Below are 18,521 nucleotides of genomic sequence, written 5' to 3'. Positions count from 1 at the left end.
AGTGAGTTAAACAACACTGTCTCTAGTAATTTCTCCTCTCCCTTTTTCCCATTTCTTTTGGTTGTTTTCATAATCCATAGGCTAATCATTTTGTCCATTTTCATAGTCCTAAAACAATATTAAACACACACAACATTCCCTCAGTGTGTGTGTGTGTGTGTGTGTGTGTGTGTGTGTGTGTGTGTGTGTGTGTGTGTGTGTGTGTGTGTGTGTGTGTGTGTGTGTGTGTGTGTGTGTGTGTGTGTGTGTGTGTGTGTGTGTGTGTGTGTGTACTCCTTGGATGAGGAGATGTAATCTCATGTTTTGTCCACAGAATCCAACAGGAGAGATCAGAGTCAGAGATTCTCAGTGGTCAGTCTTCCCAGAGTCATCAAACAGACCTGGCCTCCATATTCGGTGTATGTGGTCCTGTTATGTACATTTGTTTTTGTTTACCTCAAGTAAAGTTGATCTGTCAATCATTCATTAATGTGTTAATGAGAAAGCATTTCTTCTCTTGCTTAACTTATTTACTTTATTTATTTCAGTTGCTTGAAGAGAAAATTATGACATTTGTGAAGAACGAGCTGAAGATGTTCAAGAGGATTCTTAGTCCAGAACTCCCAGAAGGCTTTGAGAGTCAGAAGCAGGAAGTGGTGGATGCTGAAGATGAGAAGCAGGAGAGCAGTGCCAGAGAGGGGGCTCTGAAGATCACACTGCACGTCCTGAGGAAAATGAACCAGAAGGAGCTTGCTGACACACTGGAGAAATGTAAGATCTGTCTGCCTCATGTTGAATGATGTTTTGTAACATTTAAAAGCTGTAGCTAAAGTACAGCTAAAGTAGCTGTGTAACTCAATGATATTGTAGCAGCCTTAACACAACACCTAGTGACCTCATCAAGTAGCAGCAGGGATGTTTTGTGTTGATTAATTTAGAGAGAGAGACAACATTAATAATACCATCAATAATACCAATAATAATATAATCAGTCACACCAGTCTGTAATGCAATATGAAAACCTTTACACATTTATACAGTCTAAGAGAATCAATTATTAAAATGTTTAACATTATAACAGTCCTACAATACTGTAGGTATTAAAACAGACGTAATATTAATATCCTCTGTGTTATTTCTTCCTTCAGGTGAACTTGCTGTGATTTGCCAACGTGAACTCAAATCTAATCTAAAGAAGAAGTTTCAATGTGTATTTGAGGGGATCGCTAAACAAGGAAACCCAACACTTCTCAATAAGATCTACACAGAGCTCTACATCACAGAGGGTGGAACAGGAGAGGTCAATAATGAACATGAGCTGAGACAGATTGAGACAACAACCAGGAAACAAACAAGACCAGAGACTGCAATCACATGTAACGACATCTTCAAACCCTTAACTGGACAAGACAAACTTATCAGAACTGTGCTGACAAAGGGAGTCGCTGGCATTGGAAAAACAGTCTCTGTGCAGAAGTTCATTCTGGACTGGGCTGAAGGAAAAGCAAATCAGGATGTCCAATTTGTATTTTCATTCCCTTTTCGGGAGCTGAATTTGATGAAAGGGGACAAACACACTTTCATTGAACTTCTTATTCACTTCTCAATGGAAACCAAACAATCAGGAATCTCCAACTACAACAAGTACAAAGTTCTGTTGATCTTTGATGGTCTGGATGAGTGCCGACTGCCCCTAGACTTCCAGAAGAACAAGATATGTTGGGACGTCACAGAGTCAACCTCAGTGGATGTTCTGCTGACAAATCTCATCAAGGGAAATCTGCTTCCCTCTGCTCTCCTCTGGATAACTACCCGACCTGCAGCAGCCAATAAGATCCCTTCAGGGTGTGTTGACCAGGTAACAGAGGTACGAGGGTTCAATGACCCACAGAAGGAGGAGTACTTCAGGAAGAGATTCAGTGATGAGGACATGGCCAGCAGAATCATCTCACACATAAAGACATCAAGGAGCCTCCACATTATGTGCCACATTCCAGTCTTCTGTTGGATTTCTGCAATAGTCCTTGAACACATGCTGCAACATAAGAGAGAAGAGATGCCCAAGACTCTGACTGAGATGTACACACACCTTGTGGTGTTTCATACCATACAGAAGAATGAAAAGTATCTTGGGAAAGAAGAGACAGGTCCACACTGGAATAAAGAGAGCATTCTGTCACTGGGCAAACTGGCTTTTCAACAGCTTGTGAATGGCAATCTGATTTTCTATGAAGAAGACCTGAAAGAGGCTGACATTGATGTCAATGAAGCCTCAGTGTACTCAGGATTGTGCACACAGCTCTTTAAAGAGGAATGTGGGCTGTACCAGGACAAGGTGTACTGCTTTGTTCATCTGAGCATTCAGGAGTTTCTGGCTGCTGTATATGTGTTCCTCTCATTCATAAACAACAATGAGAATCTAATGGCCGAACGTCAATCAACGTCCAGGAAACTTTCTTCGCTGTTCAGAGACAAGCATAATGTTTCTGTCTACAAGTGTGCTGTGAAAAAAGCCTTACAAAGTGAGACAGGAAACCTGGACCTTTTCCTCCGCTTCCTTCTGGGCCTCTCACTGAAGTCCAATCAGAAGCACTTACGAGGTCTACTGACAAAGACAAGAAGCAGCTCACAGAGCCATGAAGAAACAGTCAAGTACATCAAGGAGAAGATCAGGGAGAATCCCTCTCCAGAGAGGAGCATCAATCTGTTCCACTGTCTGAATGAACTGAATGACCATTCTCTAATGGAGGAGATCCAAAGCTACCTGAGCTCAGGAAGTCTCACAAAACCCAACCTGTCACCTGCACAGTGGTCAGCTCTGGTCTTTGTGTTGCTGACTTCAGAAAAGGAGCTGGATGTGTTTGACTTGAAGAAATACTCCAGATCAGAGGAAGGTCTTCTGAGGCTGCTGCCAGTGGTCAAAGCCTCTAGAGCTGCTCTGTGAGTAAATAAAATGACATATAAGAACTAATCATCAGAAAAAAATATTCAGTTTAGAGACAAATATGTATATAATATTATATTGAAAAACATATTCAATAAATGCATTGATTTTCACATTAGTATAACATTATGACCATATAGTTTGAGGAGATGGAAGATGAATCTATATGTTGTTTGAGAGAATAAACCAAATGCATCTGCCATTGTCCTTCTACACTACTCGTTAAATGAACAGTGTGTTTGTGAAGTCATGATGATCTCTTTGTCAGGCTGTCAGGCTGTGGAGTCACAGAGGAAGGCTGTGCTTCTCTGGTCTCAGCTCTGGAGTCAAACCCCTCACACCTGAGAGAGCTGGACCTGAGTAACAATGACCTGAAGGATTCAGGAGTGAAGCTGCTCTCTGCTGGACTGGGGAATCCCCACTGTAAACTGGAGACTCTGAGGTCAGTATTATCAGATATGAAAGCACTTTATGTATGTAGTTCTCTCAATTGTAGAAGTCTTATTTATTTGGAAAAATTCACTTATATTGTATTAAAGTAGTCACAAGTTTACTATTTGGTCCCATATTCCATGCCTGAAGTGATTACATCAAGCTTGTGATTCTACTAACTTGTTGAATACATTTACTTCTTGGTTGTGTTCTGGATGTTTTTCCTAATAGAACCTAAATGGTGAATAATATCCTGTCATTTTGGAGTCACTTCACTTGTATTGTCAGTAAGAATAGAAGATGTTTCTTCTGAGGTTAGCATGTTTTGTTGAAGCCTCTGTTATTGGTAATGGTGAGAGGTTAGCATGTTTTGTTGTATCCTCTGTTATTGGTAATGGTGAGAGGTTAGCATGTTTTGTTGCAGCATCTGTTATTGGTAATGGTGAGAGGTTAGCATGTTTTGTTGTATCCTCTGTTATTGGTAATGGTGAGAGGTTAGCATGTTTTGTTGTAGCGTCTGTTATTGGTAATGGTGAGAGGTTAGCATGTTTTGTTGTAGCCTCTGTTATTGGTAATAGTGAGAGGTTAGCATGTTTTGTTGTAGCCTCTGTTATTGGTAATGGTGAGAGGTTAGCATGTTTTGTTGTATCCTCTGTTATTGGTAATGGTGAGAGGTTAGCATGTTTTGTTGTAGCCTCTGTTATTGGTAATGGTGAGAGGTTAGCATGTTTTGTTGTAGCCTCTGTTATTGGTAATGGTTAGAGGTTAGCATGTTTTGTTGTAGTCTCTGTTATTGGTAATGGTGAGAGGTTAGCATGTTTTGTTGTAGCCTCTGTTATTGGTAATGGTGAGAGGTTAGCATGTTTTGTTGTAGCCTCTGTTATTGGTAATTGTGAGAGGTTAGCATGTTTTGTTGTAGCCTCTGTTATTGGTAATGGTGAGAGGTTAGTATGTTTTGTTGTAGCCTCTGTTATTGGTAATGGTGAGAGGTTAGTATGTTTTGTTGTATCCTCTGTTATTGGTAATGGTGAGAGGTTAGTATGTTTTGTTGTAGCCTCTGTTATTGGTAAGGGTGAGAGGTTAGCATGTTTTGTTGTAGCCTCTGTTATTGGTAATGGTGAGAGGTTAGTATGTTTTGTTGTAGTCTCTGTTATTGGTAAGGGTGAGAGGTTAGCATGTTTTGTTGTAGCCTCTGTTATTGATAATGGTGAGAGGTTAGTATGTTTTGTTGTAGCCTCTGTTATTGGTAATGGTGAGAGGTTAGCATGTTTTGTTGTAGCCTCTGTTATTGGTAATGGTGAGAGGTTAGCATGTTTTGTTGTAGCCTCTGTTATTGGTAATGGTGAGAGGTTAGCATGTTTTGTTGTAGCCTCTAACTTTCTCACTCATTTTTATTCATGATTCATTCATGATCTTTCTCAATCATTGCAGTCACAGGCTTGATGTAGTCATTGTGTTCAAAGAATATGGGACCAAATACTATACTTTTGACTACTTTAATATGCTATGAGTGAATTGGTCAGAATTCTTCAAATAAAAGGTGATACCCTCAAAGAATAGCAGCGTGGTTTAAGGCAGTCTTAGAATATATATATTTTTTTTTTACCTGAAAATCAATCTGTAGATTTTCATAATTACATTTTGTGCCAGGATGTAAAACGGCTGATTTGTATATTTGTGAAGATATCAAAATACTTAAACTTACATGCAAAATACCTGCTGTTAACCTTAAAATTATTGGAATGAATTATCCAAAGAGAGTGTAATGAAGATTTCCCAGATGGATCTCCCAGATGGCACGGGAGGCAGATGGTTAAAAGTCTTTGATATTTATTAATACACTAAAAGGGGTAGGCAAGAGAATGGTCGTGGACAGGCCAAAGGTCATAACCAGATCAGAGTCCAAGAGGTACAGTGTGGCAGGCAGGCTAGAGGTCAGGACAGGCAGAATGGTCAGGCAGACTAGAGGTCAGGACAGGCAGAATGGTCAGGCAGGCTAGAGGTCATGACATGCAGAATATTCAGGCAGGCTAGAGGTCAGGACAGGCAGAATGGTCAGGCAGGCTAGAGGTCAGGACAGGCAGAATGGTCAGGCAGGCTAGAGGTCAGGACAGGCAGAATGGTCAGGCAGGCGGGTACAGAGTCCAGAAAACAGGCAAGGGACAAAAATCGGGAGGACTATCAAAAAATAATAGAAGCAGGAGTACGTTAAAAACGCTGGTTGACTTGATGAACATACAAAAATAACTGGTACAGAGAAACAGGAATCACAGGGATATATACACCAGGGAAACACACAGGATATATACGCCAGGGAAACATACACATATATTAGCATGTTAGTCTCCGTGTCACGATCGTCTTGAGAGGGAGAGAGGACCAAAGCGCAGCGTGTGAAAAATACATTCTCTTCTATTAGAGATGAGTGAAACACGAAACGAACACTTAACACAAAACTAAACAAAACAACAAACGACCGTGAAGCTACAAACGTAAGTGCAAATACAAACGCTACAAACGTTCTACATAGACAATTATCCACAAAACCCAATGCCTATGGCTGCCTTAAATATGGCTCTCAATCAGAGACAATGAACCACAGCTGCCTCTAATTGAGAACCAATCTAGGCAGCCATAGACATACAAACACCTAGACAAGCCACTGACCCATATACCATACAAACCCCTAGACAATCCAAAAACACATACATTCCCCATGTCACACCCTGACCTAACTAAAAAAATAAAGAAAACAAAGAATACTAAGGCCAGACACTCCGTAACTTTCTCACTCATTGTTATGATTGATTTATGTATTAATCAGGATAAATTGTTTAGAAACATGCTGTCTACTCACATGATTCAACCAATGAGTTTACAACCAAATACTAAACTTTTGACTACTTTAATACACTATAAGTGAATTGGTCAGAATACTTTTGACTTCTTCAAATAGGGGGACGAGATACATAAAGTGGTTTCATCTCTAAATGGTGAAACAGATATGTATTAAAATAAAAGGTAACATTATATACTGTCACCTCATATGAAACATTTTATCTCAAATCCAAAATGCTGGAGTATAGAGCCACATTTAAAATGTTAGTTTCACTGTCAAAATAGATATGGTGTGGACTGTATACTCAATACAATCTAAATCTGATACCTCACTGTCTGTCTTTTGACTGATACTCCTTTTTAAACTGGTCTGGTCAGTCTACTCAAATATTTGTACTATACATGTTTCTATCTACAAGTAATATTATGATAATGTATGGGATTTTCTAATAATGAAACATTAATTGATGAATAGATATGGCAGGTTTCAGGACACTGATATATCTGAATATGTTGACAAAATATACTACCACTATTTTCACCACCAAAGAATAGCAGTGTTATTTTAATATGATGTGACTCTTTGCAGGCTGTCAGGCTGTCTAGTCACAGAGGAAGGCTGTGCTTCTCTGGTCTCAGCTCTGAGGTCAAACCCCTCACACCTGAGAGAGCTGGATCTGAGCTACAATCACCCAGGAGACTCAGGAGTCAGACTGCTCTCTGCTGGACTGGAGGATCCACACTGCAGACTGGAGAAACTGAAGTATGTAGAGGGTTTATGTCAATGTTCATATCAGACATGTTTGACTTATCAGGCTAGTTAAGACAAACATTCTGACCACCACTTGGACAAAGTTATATGTTACTGTGTGTGTGTGAAACAACTGACTCACACACTCACACTCACATACACACACGACAAACACACAGGACACACGCACACACACAGGACACACACACACACACAGGACACACACACACAGGACACACACACACACATACACACACACTGGAAACAAACACTGAACACACACACACAGACAACTCTTGACCGTGTATGTGTCCAGTGTGTGTCCAGTGTGTGTGTGTGTGTGTGTGTGTGTGTGTGTGTGTGTGTGTGTGTGTGTGTGTGTGTGTGTGTGTGTGTGTGTGTGTGTGTGTGTGTGTGAGTTCAGGTGTATCCCTCAATGACTGTCTGTTCTTCTGCTTACCGCTACAGTGTGGAACATGGTGGAGAGAACACAATGAAACCTGGGCTTAGAAAATGTGAGTGTTGACTGCTGTGAAGAATATGACTAAGAATAAGTCTTAATTCAAGTCAAGTCAAAGTCAAAGACCACCATCATTACTTACTTGGTCATATTAAATATCAGCTGTAGTTCTACAGAAGCAGAAATCAGGGACACCAACGTTTACAAAGAGTTGCTTTGACAATGTGTGTGTGTGTGTGTGTGTGTGTGTGTGTGTGTGTGTGTGTGTGTGTGTGTGTGTGTGTGTGTGTGTGTGTGTGTGTGTGTGTGTGTGTGGCGCGTTCGTGTTACATTAGAAATGTGTGTATGTGTTCATGATGCCTTCAGGTGTGTGTGTGTGTGTGTGTGTGTGTGTAATTAATGTGAATAAATGTGTTTTATATTACCATACAGTATAACATATGATCATTCAACAAGTCTCAAGTTACCTTAACTTCTCCTTTTGATACCTAGAAACATCTACATTAAATGAATTAGTGAAAAGTGAGTTAACATTCTAATGTGAAATATGATGATTTCTAATATTGTGTCTGGTTTCATCCATCAGATGTCTGTGATCTCACACTGGACCTAAACACAGTAGACAGACTCCTCTCTCTGTCTGAGGAGAACAGAAAGGTGACATGTAGGAGAGAGAAGCAGCCGTATCCTGATCACCCAGAGAGATTTGAAAACTATGAACAGGTGCTGTGTAGAGAGGGTCTGACTGGGCGCTGTTACTGGGAGGCAGAGTGGAGTGGGAGAGGGGCTGATATAGGAGTGACATATAAAGGAATCAGCAGGAGAGGAAGGGTTAAGGACTGTTGTCTTGGATACAATGACATGTCCTGGAGTCTGCGCTGCCATGACAACAGTTACACTGCCTGGCACAATAATATCTTCACTAACATAGACGTCCTCCCCTCCTCCAGCCCCCACAGAGTAGGAGTGTATCTGGACTGGCCAGCCGGCACTCTGTCCTTCTATAGAGCCTCCTCTGACACACTGACCCACCTGATCACATTAACCTCCACATTTACTGAGCCCCTCTATCCAGGGTTTCATCTTTGGGGTTGTGGCGACTCAGTGTCCCTCTGTCAGTGATACACACACATTGGACACACACACAGACTGGACACACACACACAGACTGGACACACACACACAGACTGGACACACACACACAGACTGGACACACACACACAGACTGGACACACACACACAGACTGGACACACACACACAGACTGGACACACACACACACACACAGACTGGACACACACACACACACAGACTGGACACACACACACACAGACTGGACACACACACACACAGACTGGACACACACACACAGACTGGACACACACACACAGACTGGACACACACACACAGACTGGACACACACACACAGACTGGACACACACACACAGACTGGACACACACACACACAGACTGGACACACACACACACACATACTGGACACACACACACACACACAGACTGGACACACACACAGACTGGACACACACACAGACTGGACAAACACACACACACTGGACAAACACACACACACTGGACAAACACACACACACTGGACAAACACATACACACACACTGGGCAAAGACACACAAACACACTGGACAAACACACACACACACACACACACACACACACACACACACACACACACACACACACACACACACACACACACACACACACTGGACAAACACACATACACACTGGATAAACACACACACACTGGACAAAAACAAACATACACACTGGACAGACACACACACACACACACACTGGACACACACACACTGAACAAACAAAACACACACTCACACACACACACACTGGAGAAACACACACACACACACACACACACACACACACACACACACACACACACACACACACACACACACACACACACACACACACACACACTGGACAAACACACATACACACTGGACAAACACACACACACTGGACAAAAACAAACATACACACTGGACAGACACACACACACACACACACTGGACACACACACACACACACACTGGACAAAAACAAACATACACACTGGACACACACACACACACACATACGTGTTTATATCACCTACTGGGGACACCTGTTCTCACACCACATTCTGGGGACACCACTTTCCTGACAACCTGGAGACAAGACCAAAACATAAAAAAAAGTAAAAATAAAAATCTATAATAAATACACTCCTTCAAATGTAACTGATTCCTTGAAATCAGGGTAGATGACATTGTGGGGACTGGGAAGGTGATCAATGTGGGGACACAAGAGGAAACTCCTTATTTGGCATCAACAGGAAGTCCCATCTGGGGACCAAGTTCCGACCAACTAGTACCATCTGGGGACAATAGTGTCGACTGTTGTTTAGGGCACAAGGGGAAGATGGATTCTAATCTAGATCAGTTTGAATGGCCTTTCAGCATATCAGAACCACTAGAGAATGGATTCTAATCTAGATCAGTTTGAATGGCCTTTCAGCATATCAGAACCACTAGAGAATGGATTCTAATCTCGATCAGTTTGAATGGCCTTTCAGCATATCAGAACCCACTAGAGAATGGGTTCTAATCTAGATCAGTTTGAATGGCCTTTCAGCATATCAGAACCACTAGAGAATGGATTCTAATCTAGATCAGTTTGAATGGCCTTTCAGCATATCAGAACCCACTAGAGAATGGATTCTAATCTAGATCAGTTTGAATGGCCTTTCAGCATATCAGAACCCACTAGAGAATGGATTCTAATCTAGATCAGTTTGAATGGCCTTTCAGCATATCAGAACCACTAGAGAATGGATTCTAATCTAGATCAGTTTGAATGGCCTTTCAGCATATCAGAACCACTAGAGAATGGATTCTAATGTAGATCAGTTTGAATGGCCTTTCAGCATATCAGAACCCACTAGAGAATGGATTCTAATCCAGATCAGTTTGAATTGCCTTTCAGCATATCAGAACCACTAGAGAATGGATTCTATTCTAGATCAGTTTGAATGGCCTTTCAGCATATCAGAACCACTAGAGAATGGATTCTAATCTAGATCAGTTTGAATGGCCTTTCAGCATATCAGAACCACTAGAGAATGGATTCTAATGTAGATCAGTTTGAATGGCCTTTCAGCATATCAGAACCCACTAGAGAATGGATTCTAATCCAGATCAGTTTGAATTGCCTTTCAGCATATCAGAACCACTAGAGAATGGATTCTATTCTAGATCAGTTTGAATGGCCTTTCAGCATATCAGAACCACTAGAGAATGGATTCTAATCTAGATCAGTTTGAATGGCATTTCAGCTTATCAGAACCCACTAGAGAATGGATTCTATTCTAGATCCGTTTGAATGGCCTTTCAGCATATCAGAACCACTAGAGAATGGATTCTATTCTAGATCAGTTTGAATGGCCTTTCAGCATATCAGAACCACTAGAGAATGGATTCTATTCTAGATCAGTTTGAATGGCCTTTCAGCATATCAGAACCACTAGAGAATGGATTCTAATCTAGATCAGTTTGAATGGCCTTTCAGCATATCAGAACCCACTAGAGAATGGATTCTAATCTAGATCAGTTTGAATGGCCTTTCAGCATATCAGAACCCACTAGAGAAGGGATTTTAATCTAGATCAGTTTGAATGGCCTTTCAGCATATCAGAACCCACTGGAGAATTGATTCTAATCTAGATCAGTTTGAATGGCCTTTCAGCATATCAGAACCCACTAGAGAATGGATTCTAATCTAGATCAGTTTGAATGGCCTTTCAGCATATCAGAACCCACTAGAGAATGTATTCTAATCTAGATCAGTTTGAATGGCCTTTCAGCATATCAGAACCCACTAGAGAATGGATTCTAATCTAGATCAGTTTGAATGGCCTTTCAGCATATCAGAACCACTAGACAATGGATTCTAATCTAGATCAGTTTGAATGGCCTTTCAGCATATCAGAACCACTAGAGAATGGATTCTAATCTAGATCAGTTTGAATGGCCTGTCAGCATATCAGAACCACTAGAGAATGGATTCTAATCTAGATCAGTTTGAATGGTCTTTCAGCATATCAGAACCACTAGAGAATGGATTCTAATATAGATCAGTTTGAATGGCCTTTCAGCATATCAGAACCACTAGAGAATGGATTCTAATCTAGATCAGTTTGAATGGCCTTTCAGCATATCAGAACCACTAGAGAATGGATTCTATTCTAGATCAGTTTGAATGGCCTTTCAGCATATCAGAACCACTAGAGAATGGATTCTAATCTAGATCAGTTTGAATGGCATTTCAGCTTATCAGAACCCACTAGAGAATGGATTCTATTCTAGATCCGTTTGAATGGCCTTTCAGCATATCAGAACCACTAGAGAATGGATTCTATTCTAGATCAGTTTGAATGGCCTTTCAGCATATCAGAACCACTAGAGAATGGATTCTAATCTAGATCAGTTTGAATGGCCTTTCAGCATATCAGAACCCACTAGAGAATGGATTCTATTCTAGATCCGTTTGAATGGCCTTTCAGCATATCAGAACCCACTAGAGAATGGATTCTATTCTAGATCCGTTTGAATGGCCTTTCAGCATATCAGAACCCACTAGAGAATGGATTCTATTCTAGATCCGTTTGAATGGCCTTTCAGCATATCAGAACCCACTAGAGAATGGATTCTATTCTAGATCCGTTTGAATGGCCTTTCAGCATATCAGAACCCACTAGAGAATGGATTCTATTCTAGATCCGTTTGAATGGCCTTTCAGCATATCAGAACCACTAGAGAATGTTGCCCGGCCTCTTTAGCATCAGATGCATATCAACCTACAAGGTGTGCAAACATGCTTGATATATAAATGCTTAATAAATAGTACATAAACTATTGTAAATTATTAACAGCATAAAGAAATATTAACGGGAAAATATCAGTAAAAATAACAATAGTTATTTGTTTAAAGTCAAGGATATGATTTGTATAATTCTACAGTCCTAGAAACACGTAGACCTACAGCTTATTTCTGCTTCCCTGACAATAAAACACTACAGTGGAATCAATTTGATCAACTTTATTTATAGGTTTGATTAGTAATAGAGTTATAGTCATTAATAATAACACTATAACCAGCCATGTGATTAGTTATAGTCATTAATAATAACACTATAACCAGCCAGGTGATTAGTTATAGTCATTAATAATAACACTATAACCAGCCAGGTGATTAGTTATAGTCATTAATAATAACACTATAACCAGCCAGGTGATTAGTTATAGTCATTAATAATAACACTATAACCAGCCAGGTGATTAGTTATAGTCATTAATAATAACACTATAACCAGCCAGGTGATTAGTAATAGAGTTATAGTCATTAATAATAACACTATAACCAGCCAGGTGATTAGTTATAGTCATTAATAATAACACTATAACCAGCCAGGTGCGCAGGTGAATTTATTTGCTGTATTCCTGAACAAAAGCTCCAGTGAACAATTGTAAAGGATTAATTGCATAAAGAAATATGTGTGTAAATATATTCATGACAAGATATAAAAACAGTCATTTGTTGATTGAATCAGACACTGTATTGTGCCCTTACACCCTTTACACATGAACCAATCAGGTCTTCTCTTTACCTTATACCCTTTACACATGAACCAATCACATCTTCTCTTTACCTTATAGCCTTTACACATGAACCAATCACGTCTTCTCTTTACCTTATACCCTTTACACATGAACCAATCACATCTTCTCTTTACCTTATAGCCTTTACACATGAACCAATCACGTCTTCTCTTTACCTTATACCCTTTACACATGAACCAATCACGTCTTCTCTTTACCTTATACCCTTTACACATGAACCAATCACGTCTTCTCTTTACCTTATACCCTTTACACATGAACCAATCACGTCTTCTCTTTACGTTTCGGGTCCACAGCTTCGGGGATTAGTGTGAACAAGCCCCTCAAACAAATCAGTCGCACTGACAACAGTTTTCATTGTCCTTGTTTCCTGTGCACCTGACACCTTGACATTATGTCTTATTTTTCCCAAGTGGGTGCTGTGGTGCTTGGGGAAGAGGGAGAGCAGGACCTGCTGCCTGCTTGGAGCTGTGGTGCTTGGGGAAGAGGGAGAGCAGGACCTGCTGTCTGCTTGGAGCTGTGGTGCTTGGGGAAGAGGGAGAGCAGGACCTGCTGCCTGCTTGGTGCTGTGGTGCTTGGGGAAGAGGGAGAGCAGGACCTGCTGCCTGCTTGGAGCTGTGGTGTTGGGGGAAGAGGGAGAGCAGGACCTGCTGTCTGCTTGGAGCTGTGGTGCTTGGAGAAGAGGGAGAGCAGGACCTACTGCCTGCTTGGTGACTGTGAGCACGAATATTCTTGGAAAAAGTTCAATTTGAAATAAGATGCACCTCTTGAATTCAGTTATTTGTCAAAGGTAAGTGTCATAAAAAGTGCAGAATATGCTTTTTCAGATACCAACTATTTCAGATACCAAAGCGATTTCCAACTTGTTGTGCAGTCATTAAGTATCAATGCATTGAAGTATACAGGACACTCCCTAACAGGACATTCCCACCGTTAGTAAGTATCAATGCATTGAAGTATACAGGACACTCCCTAACAGGACATTCCCTCCGTTAGTAAGTCACTGGTAACAGTGAGATGTTGGTATTAGTGGAGGGGTCTCAGGATATACACTGACTGGTAACAGTGAGATGTTTAACATTAGTGGAGGGTCTCAGGATATACACTGACTGGTAACAGTGAGATGTTGGTATTAGTGGAGGGTCTCAGGATATACACTGACTGGTAACAGTGAGATGTTGGTATTAGTGGAGGGTCTCAGGATATACACTGACTGGTAACAGTGAGATGTTTAACATTAGTGGAGGGTCTCAGGATATACACTGACTGGTAACAGTGAGATGTTGGTATTATTGGAGGGTCTCAGGATATACACTGACTGGTAACAGTGAGATGTTGGTATTAGTGGAGGGTCTCAGGATATACACTGACTGGTAACAGTGAGATGTTGGTATTAGTGGAGGGTCTCAGGATATACACTGACTGGTAACAGTGAGATGTTGGTATTAGTGGAGGGTCTCAGGATATACACTGACTGGTAACAGTGAGATGTTGGTATTAGTGGAGGGTCTCAGGATGTACACTGACTGGTAACAGTGAGATGTTGGTATTAGTGGAGGGTCTCAGGATATACACTGACTGGTAACAGTGAGATGTTGGTATTAGTGGAGGGGTCTCAGGATATACACTGACTGGTAACAGTGAGATGTTGGTATTAGTGGAGGGTTCTCAGGATATACACTGACTGGTAACAGTGAGATGTTGGTATTAGTGGAGGGGTCTCAGGATATACACTGACTGGTAACAGTGAGATGTTGGTATTAGTGGAGGGGTCTCAGGATATACACTGACTGGTAACAGTGAGATGTTGGTATTAGTGGAGGGTCTCAGGATATACACTGACTGGTAACAGTGAGATGTTGGTATTAGTGGAGGGTCTCAGGATATACACTGACTGGTAACAGTGAGATGTTGGTATTAGTGGAGGGTCTCAGGATATACACTGACTGGTAACAGTGAGATGTTGGTATTAGTGGAGGGTCTCAGGATGTACACTGACTGGTAACAGTGAGATGTTGGTATTAGTGGAGGGTCTCAGGATATACACTGACTGGTAACAGTGAGATGTTGGTATTAGTGGAGGGGTCTCAGGATATACACTGACTGGTAACAGTGAGATGTTGGTATTAGTGGAGGGTCTCAGGATATACACTGACTGGTAACAGTGAGATGTTGGTATTAGTGGAGGGTCTCAGGATATACACTGACTGGTAACAGTGAGATGTTTAACATTAGTGGAGGGTCTCAGGATATACACTGACTGGTAACAGTGAGATGTTGGTATTAGTGGAGGGGTCTCAGGATATACACTGACTGGTAACAGTGAGATGTTGGTATTAGTGGAGGGTCTCAGGATATACACTGACTGGTAACAGTGAGATGTTGGTATTAGTGGAGGGTCTCAGGATATACACTGACTGGTAACAGTGAGATGTTTAACATTAGTGGAGGGTCTCAGGATATACACTGACTGGTAACAGTGAGATGTTTAACATTAGTGGAGGGGTCTCAGGATATACACTGACTGGTAACAGTGAGATGTTGGTATTAGTGGAGGGTCTCAGGATATACACTGACTGGTAACAGTGAGATGTTTAACATTAGTGGAGGGGTCTCAGGATATACACTGACTGGTAACAGTGAGATGTTGGTATTAGTGGAGGGTCTCAGGATGTACACTGACTGGTAACAGTGAGATGTTGGTATTAGTGGAGGGTCTCAGGATATACACTGACTGGTAACAGTGAGATGTTTAACATTAGTGGAGGGGTCTCAGGATATACACTGACTGGTAACAGTGAGATGTTTAACATTAGTGGAGGGTCTCAGGATATACACTGACTGGTAACAGTGAGATGTTGGTATTAGTGGAGGGTCTCAGGATATACACTGACTGGTAACAGTGAGATGTTGGTATTAGTGGAGGGGTCTCAGGATATACACTGACTGGTAACAGTGAGATGTTTAACATTAGTGGAGGGTCTCAGGATATACACTGACTGGTAACAGTGAGATGTTGGTATTAGTGGAGGGTCTCAGGATATACACTGACTGGTAACAGTGAGATGTTGGTATTAGTGGAGGGTCTCAGGATATACACTGACTGGTAACAGTGAGATGTTGGTATTAGTGGAGGGGTCTCAGGATATACACTGACTGGTAACAGTGAGATGTTGGTATTAGTGGAGGGTCTCAGGATATACACTGACTGGTAACAGTGAGATGTTGGTATTAGTGGAGGGGTCTCAGGATATACACTGACTGGTAACAGTGAGATGTTGGTATTAGTGGAGGGGTCTCAGGATATACACTGACTGGTAACAGTGAGATGTTGGTATTAGTGGAGGGTCTCAGGATATACACTGACTGGTAACAGTGAGATGTTTAACATTAGTGGAGGGGTCTCAGGATGTACACTGACTGGTAACAGTGAGATGTTGGTATTAGTGGAGGGTCTCAGGATATACACTGACTGGTAACAGTGAGATGTTGGTATTAGTGGAGGGTCTCAGGATATACACTGACTGGTAACAGTGAGATGTTGGTATTAGTGGAGGGGTCTCAGGATATACACTGACTGGTAACAGTGAGATGTTTAACATTAGTGGAGGGTCTCAGGATATACACTGACTGGTAACAGTGAGATGTTGGTATTAGTGGAGGGTCTCAGGATATACACTGACTGGTAACAGTGAGATGTTTAACATTAGTGGAGGGGTCTCAGGATATACACTGACTGGTAACAGTGAGATGTTGGTATTAGTGGAGGGTCTCAGGATATACACTGACTGGTAACAGTGAGATGTTGGTATTAGTGGAGGGTCTCAGGATATACACTGACTGGTAACAGTGAGATGTTGGTATTAGTGGAGGGTCTCAGGATATACACTGACTGGTAACAGTGAGATGTTGGTATTAGTGGAGGGTCCTCAGGATATACACTGACTGGTAACAGTGAGATGTTGGTATTAGTGGAGGGTCTCAGGATATACACTGACTGGTAACAGTGAGATGTTGGTATTAGTGGAGGGTCTCAGGATATACACTGACTGGTAACAGTGAGATGTTGGTATTAGTGGAGGGTCTCAGGATATACACTGACTGGTAACAGTGAGATGTTTAACATTAGTGGAGGGGTCTCAGGATATACACTGACTGGTAACAGTGAGATGTTGGTATTAGTGGAGGGTCTCAGGATATACACTGACTGGTAACAGTGAGATGTTGGTATTAGTGGAGGGTCTCAGGATATACACTGACTGGTAACAGTGAGATGTTTAACATTAGTGGAGGGGTCTCAGGATATACACTGACTGGTAACAGTGAGATGTTGGTATTAGTGGAGGGTCTCAGGATATACACTGACTGGTAACAGTGAGGTGTTTAACATTAGTGGAGGGTCTCAGGATATACACTGACTGGTAACAGTGAGATGTTGGTATTAGTGGAGGGGTCTCAGGATATACACTGACTGGTAACAGTGAGATGTTGGTATTAGTGGAGGGTCTCAGGATGTACACTGACTGGTAACAGTGAGATGTTGGTATTAGTGGAGGGTCTCAGGATATACACTGACTGGTAACAGTGAGATGTTTAACATTAGTGGAGGGGTCTCAGGATATACACTGACTGGTAACAGTGAGATGTTGGTATTAGTGGAGGGGTCTCAGGATATACACTGACTGGTAACAGTGAGATGTTTAACATTAGTGGAGGGGTCTCAGGATATACACTGACTGGTAACAGTGAGATGTTGGTATTAGTGGAGGGTCTCAGGATATACACTGACTGGTAACAGTGAGATGTTGGTATTAGTGGAGGGTCTCAGGATATACACTGACTGGTAACAGTGAGATGTTGGTATTAGTGGAGGGTCTCAGGATATACACTGACTGGTAACAGTGAGATGTTGGTATTAGTGGAGGGTCTCAGGATATACACTGACTGGTAACAGTGAGATGTTTAACATTAGTGGAGGGTCTCAGGATATACACTGACTGGTAACAGTGAGATGTTGGTATTAGTGGAGGGTCTCAGGATATACACTGACTGGTAACAGTGAGATGTTTAACATTAGTGGAGGGTCTCAGGATATACACTGACTGGTAACAGTGAGATGTTGGTATTAGTGGAGGGTCTCAGGATATACACTGACTGGTAACAGTGAGATGTTGGTATTAGTGGAGGGTCTCAGGATATACACTGACTGGTAACAGTGAGATGTTTAACATTAGTGGAGGGTCTCAGGATATACACTGACTGGTAACAGTGAGATGTTGGTATTAGTGGAGGGTCTCAGGATATACACTGACTGGTAACAGTGAGATGTTGGTATTAGTGGAGGGTCTCAGGATATACACTGACTGGTAACAGTGAGGTGTTGGTATTAGTGGAGGGGTCTCA

The 18,521-nt window shown here is 41.6% G+C and overlaps 2 protein-coding genes across 2 annotated transcripts in view; one reads left to right on the top strand and one right to left on the bottom strand.

Annotated features, from left to right (window-relative positions):
* The window catches only part of LOC129842956 (NLR family CARD domain-containing protein 3-like), a 101,176-nt gene that overhangs the window by 57,078 nt on the left and 25,577 nt on the right, over positions 1-18,521 (bottom strand). The window lies entirely within an intron of this gene.
* On the top strand, positions 6,767-8,774 carry LOC129842958 (stonustoxin subunit beta-like). The gene is made up of 3 exons (XM_055911678.1): positions 6,767-6,956; positions 7,413-7,459; positions 7,991-8,774. The coding sequence occupies exons 2-3, from the start codon at positions 7,438-7,440 to the stop codon at positions 8,524-8,526; spliced, it is 558 nt and encodes a 185-aa protein (XP_055767653.1). The 5' UTR covers positions 6,767-6,956; positions 7,413-7,437; the 3' UTR covers positions 8,527-8,774.

This window comes from Salvelinus fontinalis, unplaced genomic scaffold (genome assembly GCF_029448725.1).
Source record: "Salvelinus fontinalis isolate EN_2023a unplaced genomic scaffold, ASM2944872v1 scaffold_0080, whole genome shotgun sequence".
NCBI lineage: Eukaryota > Metazoa > Chordata > Actinopteri > Salmoniformes > Salmonidae > Salvelinus > Salvelinus fontinalis.
The sequence above is the reverse complement of the archived record's forward strand: the minus strand, read 5'-3'. Positions and strand labels throughout refer to the sequence as shown.